At 39.6% G+C, this 12,380-nt stretch overlaps 1 protein-coding gene across 1 annotated transcript; it reads right to left on the reverse strand.

The window, feature by feature from the left end:
* Positions 1–2,052: 2,052 nt before the first annotated feature.
* Positions 2,053–5,337, reverse strand: LOC145105231 (uncharacterized). The gene is made up of 2 exons (XM_079042366.1): positions 4,645–5,337; positions 2,053–3,525 (listed from the first exon to the last, which is right to left on the reverse strand). Exons 1-2 carry the CDS (start codon positions 5,335–5,337, stop codon positions 2,053–2,055), a joined length of 2,166 nt encoding a protein of 721 aa, XP_078898492.1.
* Between the last annotated feature and the right edge of the window lie 7,043 nt (positions 5,338–12,380).

Here is a 12,380-nt window from a genome sequence, read left to right on the forward strand (position 1 = left end):
TGATAGTGTGTAAATGCATCAGTAACTTGATGTTATAAAACATATTATTGTGTACGATTTAATAAGTAAATAGTACAAACATATAAGTCAAAGTTTATATGTTCCTTTTATCCTAAGAGGATTAAAAGCGATATTTGGGCCCCTCGATGATTTTGTGTTGACTTATGTGTCAGGCCCGGTCAGGACTAAATTGATGTGTTCAATTAAGTTTTATGTCAAACAAATCAGCAATCGGGAAACAAACTGTTGGACAATGAGTATGACTTTATTCCATGTCTTTGTCCACACGATATCTTGACAACGGAGGACTACATGATCCCTTATCTAAAGGACGCGTTATTGACTAGGTCAGAGTTCGACAACGGCTTTTGAGAGCTACAATTGCTAATCGTATTTTGAAGTCATACTTGCAGTTATAGTTATTAGATTATCCAAGCGGGAGACCATTGGATTAGGTGTTTAAGCCCATAACTATAATTGGTATGTACTTAACCCGATAGTAGCATGGTCCTTTTGGGTTGCCTTCACCATAGCAACTTGACTGGATGAATTATGGAGAAAGATGTTAATTGTGTTTTATTAATATATTATAATAATAATATATTAATTGAGAAATCATATTATTTAATTAGTATTGATCAGAAATTAATTTGGTGATTAAAAGAGACTAATTGAATTAAGGGGACTGGTATTGCAATTATATGATAGTTGCAAAGTTGGGCTTGTGGATCTCTAAGAAGGGATGGACTAAATCTATGTGTAGCCCACATAGAATTCGTCCATAAGGGGATTCTGGAAGTGTCTAATGGGTTGCTTAAGGCCTAAGCAGAGAATTAGAGTTACAGTCAGAAACCCTAGCAGCTCAGCTATATATGGAACCCCTAGGACTCCCAAAATCGGCCACTTGCTTCCAAGAGAATACCCTACCCGATTTTGAGCCTCCAACGTCTCTTATATTCTTCCAACTCGCTATTTGGTGTTTGTGACTCACTAGAGGTGCAACATTTGAGGCACTAATCTCTTGAAGGTCAAGATCTACAAATTACAAGCTAAAAGGTATTCTTCTAACCTTTGTTTATGTTATGATTTCTGAAAATTGCATGCTAGTTAGGGTTCATGCTTTGGAGAATTTGATTTTCATGTATAACTTGAGAAAAACATAGATCCGAAGCATTAGGGTTGCATGTACACCATAGGAATGTTGTAGTGCTCTAAACCCATCAAGTTTTCACCCTGATGAACATCACAACGTAAGTTTCATGCTGAGAAACCACATGTTGCTAAGTTAGTTAACCCTAACAAGTTTGTTCATGCTGAAAAACTATTGGCATTGTCAAGCTATCTCAAGTTGTGAAGGCTTCTTCTTACCCTGTCGAGACTCAAGCTCCAACACCAATCCCAAACATCAAAAGATCTTATGCTGTTAAGTTTCCTGATTTATGTTCTTGTTTAAATAACTCTTTTTACATGGCAAAGCACACAAATAAAAGGAAGCAAAAACACACAAAGACAAAGAAGGTGTGGGCTCCAAAGGCGGACTTTGATTTATGTTCTTGTTTCTCCTGTGCTTGACCTTGCTGTGGTACGATATGACCACAACACTGTCGAGGGCTCATCCACCCATGTGGAATTTGATCTGAGTAACCTTTTCTTCAAACCATTAACTATGGTTTTGTTTGATATCTCAGTTTATCCGTTGGCCTGAGGGTGTGCCACTGACGTGAACCGCCAGTGAATATTCTTGTCTTCACACCACTCCTTGAAGGGACTTCCTTCAAATTGTGTGCTGTTTTCGCTTATGAGGATTCTTGGAGTGCCAAAACATGCCAATATGTTCTTGGTCATAAATTTTATCATCTGCTTGCCAGTGACGGTGGCCAGTGGTTCCGCTTCTATCGATCTGGTAAAGTAATCCATGGCTACCAGCAAAAACTTTATGCCTCCCGGCACCGGTGGGAAAGGTCCCACTATGTCGATCCTCCATTGATGGAAGGGCCAGGGGTTGGTGATGCTTGTTAATGGCATGACCGGTTGATTTTGGAAAGGAGAGAATTATTGGCACTCTTTGCATTTCTTGGTTAGGGCTGCGATGTCGTTGTAAACGTCTGGCCAATATACCCCTAGGTGGAGTATTTTACATGTGAGTGCGCGAGCGCCTTCGTGTGCTGCTGCGTCCCCGGAATGGATTTGTTCGAGGAACGCATGCCCCTTTGTTTTAGAGATGCACTTGAGCCATGGGCTTAAATACCCTCTTCGGTATAGTTGATTGTCCCTGATTGCAAAATGCGATGCTCTTATTTTGACTTTTCTCGCCTCCTCTGGGTCGTCCGGGAGCATGCCATGGCGCAAGTAGTCGACATAGGGTTTGGTCCATTCTGGAGGAGCCGATATTGTATTGACCTTTTGGTTATCGATACTTCTCTCTGGGAGTACTTCGATTAACACTTTCTTTGTTAGGTGATCATATGAAGTAGAGGCCAGTTTGCTGAGAGCGTCTGCCCTTGCATTTTTTCCCCGGGAGATTTGTTTTATTGAAAAACTTTTGAATATGTTGCTTAAACTACAGACTGCATCTAGGTATTTCTGCATCCTGGGGTCCTTTGCCTCATATGTTCCGTTTATTTGGTTTGTAACAAGTAATGAATCACTGAGGGCCGCTAGTTGTTTTGCGCCAACCTCCTTGGCTAGCCTCAGACCTGCTAAGAGTGCTTCGTAATCTGCCTCGTTGTTTGATACTTGGAAGTCGAATCGCAATGTGTAAGTGATTTCTTCACCTTTGGGGCTTTGTAGGACCAGGCTTGCGCCCAAACCTTCCTTACTTGATGCACCATCGGTGTATAGCTTCCAGAGTTCTTTGCCGACTTCAGGCTCGAGTGGGTCGATGAAGATCGTCGTCGGCACTCCCTTAATGGTATCTGGAATTTCAACCAAGAAGTATGCGAGGGCCTGGGCCTTGATGCTAGTCCGGGGGTGGTAATGGATATCATGTTCGCCTAATTCTATGGCCCACTTGGCCAGGCGCCCGAATTTTCCTGGCCTTAGCAGCACTTGCTTTATCGGATAACTAGTCAGAACATCCACCTTGTGGGCTTGAAAATACCTCCGTAGCCGTCTGACAGCGTATACCAGGGCGAGGACTAGTTTTTCTAAGGTCGGGTATTTGACCTCTGGTCCTTGTAGAGCCCTGCTAATAAAATGGATGGGAACCTGTTTGCCTTCCCTTTCCACCACTAACACAGAGGAGATAGCTTCTTCGAAAGCTGCTAGATACATCTGTAGTGTTTCCCCTGGTAGCGGGAAGACGAGAGCCGGTAGTTGGTGTAGGGCATCTTTCAGTTGTTGCAATGTCGCGTCCGCTTTTTCCGTCCACTTGAACTGCTTTTTGTCTATGCACCCTTTAAGTGTTTGGTATAGAGGGAGCGCTTTTTCTGCGGATTTGGCAATGAATCTTCCCAATGCTGTCAACCTACCGTTGATCTCTTGTACACCCTTGAGGTTGTGAGGGGTTTTCGATTCGAGGAACTCCTGGATTTTGGTGGGATTGGGCAGAATTCCTTCCTTGGATATCTAATACCCAAGGAATTGCCCTTCCTCTACTCCGAAAGTGCACTTAGTTGGGTTTAACTTCATTTTCGCTTTGGCTATCGTTTGGAAAGTTTCTTCCACATCGTGGAGTAATGCTTCTTCATTGCGGCTCTTAACTACAATGTCATCGACATAGACTTCGATAATCCTACCAATTTGATTGGCGAACACTTTGTCCATGAGCCTTTGATAAGTAGCACCCGCATTTTTGAGTCCAAACCGCATTTTATGGTAGCAGAAGGTGCCCTTTTCGGCGTGGAAGGAAATTTTTGCTTTGTCCTCACGTTTCATTTGTACTTGATGGTAACCCTTGTACACGTCAAGGAAACATTTGAGCTGAAAGCCTTCGAGCGATTGGACCTTCTGATTAATCTCCGGGAGAGGATAACAATCCTTTGGTCAGGCGTTGTTAAGGTCCGAATAATCAATGCACATTCGCCATGACCCATTGGATTTCTTTACCATGACGGGATTTGCGATCCATGTTGGGAACATTACTTCCCTGAGGATGCCGATGTTCACCAGATCGGCTACCTCTGCGTTTATGGCATTGTTTCGTTCTGCCTCCTGGCCCCTCTTTTTTTGTTTAACCGGATTGCTTCCAGGTGTGATATTAAGGTTGTGTTCTATAACCAGTCGATCAACGTCTGTCAGATCTGTTGGTTTCCAGGAGAAAACGGTGGAGTATTGCTTTAGGAGTGCTGCTAGTCATGCCCTGGTCTCGTCTGATAAGTGAGCGCCGATTCGCACGAGCTGTTCTAGATATTCCATGTTTATATGGTGTTGCTCAGTGGAGCATCCCTCCTTGGACTTCTTTGGTGCTTGCCCAAGCTCTGGGGCGGCTATGATCTGGTGGAAATGTTGTGTCCTGGTGTTTGTGGCGAGGTTCGTCGTCGATCCCTGGCGTGTGCTAAATTTAACGATGTCGTGGATCGTCGATGGTACGAGGTGCAGTAAGGAGATTGCCGATCATCCGAGCAGAATATTGTGTTCTATTGGGTACCAGATCACAGAGAATTCGATTGTACTTGTGATTCGGTCCCTCTCGTCATGACTGACCAACGTTAAGGGAAGCCAAATAGTGCCCAATAGCCACAAGCTATGTCCGGTGAATCCTACCAATGGTCCACCGGTTGGGGGCTGTAGCCCCTCCTTCCATGCATCTGGTAGTTGCTGGAAACAATGCTCATAGAGTATATCAGTGTAACTACCATTGTCAATGTATATTCGATGGACTTTCGTGTTACGAATGAATCCAGATATAAGGAGTGGGTCGCACTGATCCCAGTTTGATGGTCTGGGATCGCTGCTCGAGAAACTAATGTTGAGTAGGTTTCTCGAGAGTGCCTCAATCTCGTCTTCCGCGTAGTGAGGTGTGTTTCTCTTACGCGAGTTAGAGATAGTGAGTACCTCTATGCCGTCATACGAATTTGTCTGCAACAGATCGAGATGCGATATCGTCGTCTGAGGCAGTGAAACATCCGACGACAGTTGCCAGAAACTGCTCTGGAGTATTGGCTCTGCTATTTCGGCCGTAATCGACGGGACCTGTGCCATTAGCACCTGGATTGGGGCATGTGTTCTACATTCGCGGTGGTTGTTGTTGTTTAACGTCACCAGTATTTTGAATAGATCTTCTACTGCCGTCCTAGATACTGTTGGGTTTAGATCCCCATTTTGCAGAGAACCAACGTCGTCTATTGGCTGTATCACTCTGAGGATACGTCCGGATGTCGCCAAATGTTGTGACATGCTCTACAAGAGTTTGGATGTCGGATGATAGATCTATCCTAGAAGCTTTCCTGAGAACACAACACAAAAGAATCGTTAAAGGACGTCCGGGTGTTTTCCCGGGACATCGCTCCGACGATTAAGTTAGTTTTCTGAGAGAGAAAAATTTAGGGTAATATTCGTGAGAGAGAAGATGGATCTCTTCCTTGAGGCGGAAGAGATCCTTTTATACCTATTTCTAACAGATCGTGGGGACCTTGTCCAATAAGTGTGAGACGTGGCCTCCTCTGACTGGGAGGATCACGCCCACGTTAACTAACTGCCTGGTGATGTCAGTTTTGGGCGTCACCTAAGCTTCTTGTCACGTCCTGATTGGTCGTGAGTGAATGAGAAGATCACGGTGGATATTTGTTCCTCGTGGAGGGAAATGAACTGCCACCCCGGTGCTGGACTGCTTGGGCCAAGACCGGGCCTTGGCCAAGGTCCTGACGAGATAACGTCTCATTTATGCTTTCCGTTACATTTAACGTGTCCGTTCATGGTAACGTTAACACCGATTATCTGGATGAGGGAGGAACACAAGGTGTCCAAGGGGCAACACGGTGTGTTTGGTCAACATGGACCGTTGACTTTGACTTTGACCAGAAGTTTGATCAGGGTTGACATTAGGATGTTTTGGGACATGTTTTGGGCCATGTGTGGGCCTTTTGGATTGTTGAATTGGGCCTTGGCTTTGGAGCCAAGTTATAATGAGGGTAAAAAGGTCTTTTACCCTAGTTTGGACACTTAGTGTGAGTCAGATCTGATTATTGATGGATGATTAACTTGTGGTTGATACCGCGGGGATTCTTGCGGGCCAGCAGCCAGAGATTCTTTCTGTGAGATTCGGCAGTGCGAGGTGAGTCTCCTCACAGTGTTTATCGGGTCGAAGGCACCAATGCCGACCCATGATTTGTTATGCTTAGTATGCTTGTTGTATGCGTGACTCTTGCATGTGTTATGTGTTTTATGTTTATCGGGCGGGTCCTGATGCCAGGCGGGGCCTGATGAGTATACTGTACATTAGTTATTGTATGTGTTTTATGATTACCGGGTACAACCCGATGTCGGGCGGGGCCCCTAGGCTAGTCTGTATGCTATTTATCTCTATGATTATGGCATGTGGTATGTGTTTATATGTTTACATGTTTATATGTTTATATGCTTATACCGGGCGGGGCCTGATGCCAGGCTGGGCTTGATGACTGACAGATCTGTTTACCGAGCGGGGCTCGATGTCGGGCGGGGCCCGATGCCGGACGGGGCCCATTATGTGATTTTATGTATGTATGGTATGTGGTATCTTGGGGAACTCACTAAGCTTTGTGCTTATAGTTTTCAGTTTATGTTTGAGGTACTTTGGTTTTTAAATGGAAGAGCTCGGGATAATTGCAGATCACACACCACATGTTTCCGTAGTTTGTGATTTACTTTGATTCGATGATGTTTTGCTTAATCTTGATTACCTTGGCTTTATGAAAATGATATGTATTAACGATTTATTAATCTAAAAACGAAAATTTTATGTCATTATTTATGGGATGTTACATTTGCATCCCAACATTCTCCCCTCAAAGCTTGGAATGGATGACCCGACTTCATAGTTCCAAAAAGAGAAATTTGCGAACAAGAACTCAAGCGTGACAAAAATGTAGAAGCAATAAACAAATCTTTAAGTCTTCAATAGTCTTCTAATCCGGGTTCTAGAATGTGAGACATTACAATCTAAAGCAACATGAACCAAGAGGTAATTTTAGGTCCTTAAGTATGCAAAACTCCAAGGCAAATTACCCATCCTTGAGCTTAAAAGCACACCTCAAAAATCTTCAATAAGAGCAAACCCTTCATAAAAATGAACAAGTTCATAATTTTATATTCGAATTATTTCATAATCAACTCCCCCTCAAGGTCGCATAGGTTTTCATTCATAAATGATCACTCGTCAAATATGAATATTCAAAAACTTTCGATTTCGAATACCCATATCATAATCTCTCCCCCTTTTTGTAATTGAAATATAATTTTAAAACTCCAAATGGGAATGAGAAAGCGCTCAATGTGGATTTGGCAATACAATACTCCCCCTCGATAAGTGGCAAAAACTCGAAGCTTGAAATCTGGAAAACACAAAAATTATGACAATTTTCGAAATCACTTCCCGGACCGCTTTAACTTGAAAAATAAACAAACTTGTTGTTCATGTTGCTGGAAATGTTTTACAATTTTTGAAATCCCAAAAAAAATCTGCAAAAGTTGCAAAGATTTTGGTTTCTGGGTAAAAATCGTCATTTTGCTAAAACTGTAGGGACCAAATGTGCAATTATGTTATCTTCTTCCCGCATTAGCTCCGGTTGCAAAAGAACGTAGCTTCCATTGATAACCATAAAAAATAAACAAGCACCCACTTCCTAATTGAAGTCCTTCCCATTCGTTATCAAACTTCCCAATAGAAAACCAAGCCAACTTCCCATTCGACATCCAAGTTTTTAGTTCTCAAACCTTGAAACCCAATAACGAACCAATAGCTTCCAGGAATTGATTCTCAATAAAGAACCATACATGTCAAATTTAATTGGAAACAAGATTTGACTTTTAACACCATTTTGAATTTTCTAAATGTGCCTTTGACAATCAATTGCGAACAGATACACAAATGACCATAACACGAACTACGAACCGTTAATCTTCTTCCCAATTGAATCAATCATTCCCGATCAAACTTCGTTATCTAGCCATTCTTAAATTTGCTATCAAACCCATTCACATTCTCAACGAAATCAGCCCCATCTCCTTCGTTAGTCCATTATCCCATCTAACCTTTAACAGTAGAACCAATTCTCTTTAAAAATCAATTCGATTTCTAATTTCAACAGTTAGGTTCGTCTCTTTTAACAATTTTGATTTTTTATAATTTCAATTTTGACTTTATCTTCAATTATGAACCACCATCGATTGCAAAACTTAAACTGGGAAGCTTTCATTCCAATGTATGAACCCATCGTCACTTTCGTTCCCATAAAACAATCAACAACAATGATCGTTTCGACTGTAAAATTTCATCACTGCGAGAACAAAACAAATTACGATTCCAAATGAGAGACGCAGTTGACATATCAATTGCAAAATCCATTAGCCCATCCATATCAAACTTCCATTCAACATCGAACATTTGTCAACAGAACCACACTCAAAAATCTGATTCTTGACAAACATCAAATCATAATCTCCATGTCGATTTTTAGATCAAACCGTCGATTTTCAGATTAATCATCCAATTTTAACAATTTTCATCTCCACTCATTTCTGTTCTTGAATGATCTTCATCGGAAACCATGAACAAACCAATGTTGGCAAAACTCAAACCAAAATCCATTAAGATGAATCAATGGACAATAGAATCGATTTCTACTTCCAGAAGAAAAACAAATCAGAAGAATCGATTTGAACTTGAAGTATGTGAAATCAATATCGATATCAGTTTAAATCGGAAAAAAAAATCGATTATCAAGAACATGAATCAGTGTAAATCAACGTTAATGATCTAGAAACGAATTTAATTTATCAATCCAAATAGATAAGAAGTAAACAAGTTTGATCGATGAACTGAAAATCAAAGATGATAACACAGAAGAGAAACACGATGTCATAAGTCAACGATTAAAGAACTGGATAATTTTGGGCTTTAAATCGGATCGGATGAATAGTAAACAGATCGAACAAATATGGATCAACGTTTTGGGCTAATTTTGGATCAAAAGAATATAAAACATGATTGGGCTCAATTTAATTGAAAAGTAATTGGATAAAAAGAATAGGCATGAAAAGAAATAGATCCAATGGAGAGACTTACCAAAGATTTCGAATCTTTTAGTCGATTACTCGAAAATGTTGTCATCTAGGATCGTTGATCTTGAAAAAGTTCTTAAATCTTTAAGATTATGCTCTGATACCACATGTAAGATCTCATGGAGATGACAATTGCGGAATTAAGAATCATATATAATCGAAAAGACCCGATCTAACGTTTAAGCACCAGATGTATGGATAATGAAGTAGTATAAAAATGTAGAAGCATGTGAGTGATTGACTACAATACTCTCTCACTCTAGACTAAACTACTCATCTATATAATGGGAGCTCTCTCATCCTATACAGAGTATACTATACAAGTATATATAGGCAAACTCAACCATAAGGCCTTCTGATGTGTGTGAAATGCACTAGTTTTATTCATACTATTTTAAATACAAATTAAACACACGAAATGCAGTGTACCTATCAATTAGCAATATAGTTCAAGTAAGCAGGGTATCGAACACAGGGAACGGTAACAATTAAACTAACTACTAGAATTATCTTAAATAAAAGCAAGTAATAAAAAGAAGGGAATTCTCTAGTTTTGCAAGGCTAGAAACTTAAACAATAAACTAACTCTTCAAACAAAGAGAATTAACAACAAAATCAAATAGAAAGCAACTAAATTCAACAATAAAAGAGACTTTTGTTCAGGTTCGACTCACTTGTTCCTATGATTGATTTCATGGAAAGTGCAATGGATTAATTTATCATTGGCTACCGATTAATGTGATTAGATTCATGTTCACTATTACTAATCCTTAGTAAACAAATTAATTCAAACAGTGGCCAATTGGTTAAACTAATAAGTTTCCTAGTATTTTGATTCGGGTCAAGTAAGACTTGTAATATTAGCTAATTAAATCTAGCAATTCAATCAAATCATGTATGGTTGTTCATCATACATGCTTACACATTAATGTACTTATTTTCTAGTTAATCCTAGGTTCATGCTCACTAATACTAGGCATACAAGATTGTGTTCACAAAATCATATGATTCAAGTAATTAAGAAGATGTTCATGCAATCTCAACAACTTGATTATTAACAGAAAACAATTATTATCAACACATAAGGGTCTTTAACAAGCTTAGCAAGGCAATTCACCAAATCAAAATTAATCCCACACATAAAATCAAACCATATTCACAAGTTTATCTAGCCTAAACAGAAGTTATGAGTTTTTAGCTCATATCTACAACAATTAACATCTCAAAACGAAATCTAATAATAGAAACATAATTGTATGCAAAAGATTAAGAAAAGAGAATGTGTTTTGCCTTTGATCTCTTCCAAATTGATCTCTAGGGTTGATCTCCGAATTCCAGAGCTCCATAAATCCTTCTATTCGTCAATAAGTCGCCAAAAAGGTTCAGAAAAACTTAGGGTCGTGGGCAATAATGCCCTTTATATAGTTTTCTGAAAACAGGGGCAACTAGTCGAGTCCATAGACCGACTCGATGAGTACATCGCTTAAAATCTGTGCACGGTAAGGCACCTGATGGTTCGCGAATCTTCTCATCAACTCGTCGAGTTGAGGACCAACTCGTCGAGTTCTTCACCTTTTTAGCTTAATTTCTTCTAACTTTAATTTCTGAACTTCCGATCGCTAGTACCGCTTCCTTTTTCACTCGAGCACGTCTTTTAGGTTGAAAATATAATTTTAACAAAATTAAGTACCTTTTGTTCAATAATTGAGACAAAATAGCCAAAAAAATATTAAGATATTATACGGAATATATGACTAAATATGCACATATCCAAATACCCCACACTTGACTTTTGCTTTCCCCCAAGCAAAACTGAATGTTAGCACACTAGCATCACATAAGACAATCCCAATCAAACCCAACCATTATGCCAAGACCGCAAAGCATGTATTTGTGTCTAATGTTTTTCCTAACGACCCCTTAATCCTAAATACTTACAATCCTCATAAACACTCGCCCGCTTCTTTTGAACAATGCTCATTTTATGCATTCCTCTGAATTCATCTGTAGAAAACTTTCTTAACCTCAAGTCATTTTTGGTTAAACAACCAAGCATACATAAATTCTAGAAAAATTACATCCTTGATACCACAATGGAGCTCTTGAATTCTTCACTTATTTGATATTTGATCTCTTTGAATTCACCACCTTCTTTGTTTGGTTTTTGGTATCTTCAACTTTTTGAATTTCTTCAAAATTTTGATATGTGAACTTTATACTTTGATAACTCCAAAACTCTTTAACTTTTTGGTAATTTCTCTCTCTTTTTTTACATGTACCTCACTTTTTTTTTCACTCAAACCCTACATGCTTAAGCAAGGAGCTTAACTTCATCCTTTATTGGTTAAGGTATTAGTCTATATGTGCAATGACTACTTAAGCTTTCCTGGATACATTTCTGGTACACGATGCTAAACTTGTTGCATCGCTCCAACTAAGCGAGGTTATGTTTTTGTCCCATGATTTCACTAGGATAAAGGGGGCCACAAATGCATTATAACATGTATAGGATCAACTAAACATTTGGGTCTTCAAAGAATCATCAAACACAATACTTAGCATGAATCCTAATTGCTTTACCAAAATTTTCTAAATTAAGTCCTAACAATTTTAATGCAATATTTTTTTAAAATTTAACTAAATTTCTAAATTAACTAATATAACCAACCCCCACCCCACACTTAATTTATGCAATGTCCCCATTGCATATTATGCATGATAAAGAACAATAAAGTAAAGAGAGAATTGGAACAAACTCTCCTGGGATAGTAGTGGCGAGGTTGATATTCTTCATTTAAAGCTCCATCTTCAATTGACTTTTAGGCATGGGAACAACTCATCCATGCCTTGGGTGTCAAATCTTGTGTGGTAAAGCTCCAAATATTTAGGAAAAAGCTCTTGGAAATGCTCGGAAAATAATCTTTAAAAGTACAGCCAATTTCCCGCATCAAATGTAATCAAATCATCAACTTGAAGGTAAGAGAAAAGGCAACTCGTCGAGTCCATATGGTGACTCGCCGAGTTGAAGTGTAATGCTGACAGAAATCGCGTTTTTTCACTTAGACTCGTCGAGTTCAGGTATGGCACTCGACGAGCTATTGTTGTATGGACAAAAAAAATTATGCTTTAGGTCCATTTCTGGTGTTTAAGGAGAGTATTAAAGCAATATCCCCCCATAT

This window comes from Lactuca virosa, chromosome 4 (genome assembly GCF_052849685.1).
Source record: "Lactuca virosa cultivar CGN04683 chromosome 4, Lactuca_virosa_CGN04683_v6, whole genome shotgun sequence".
NCBI lineage: Eukaryota > Viridiplantae > Streptophyta > Magnoliopsida > Asterales > Asteraceae > Lactuca > Lactuca virosa.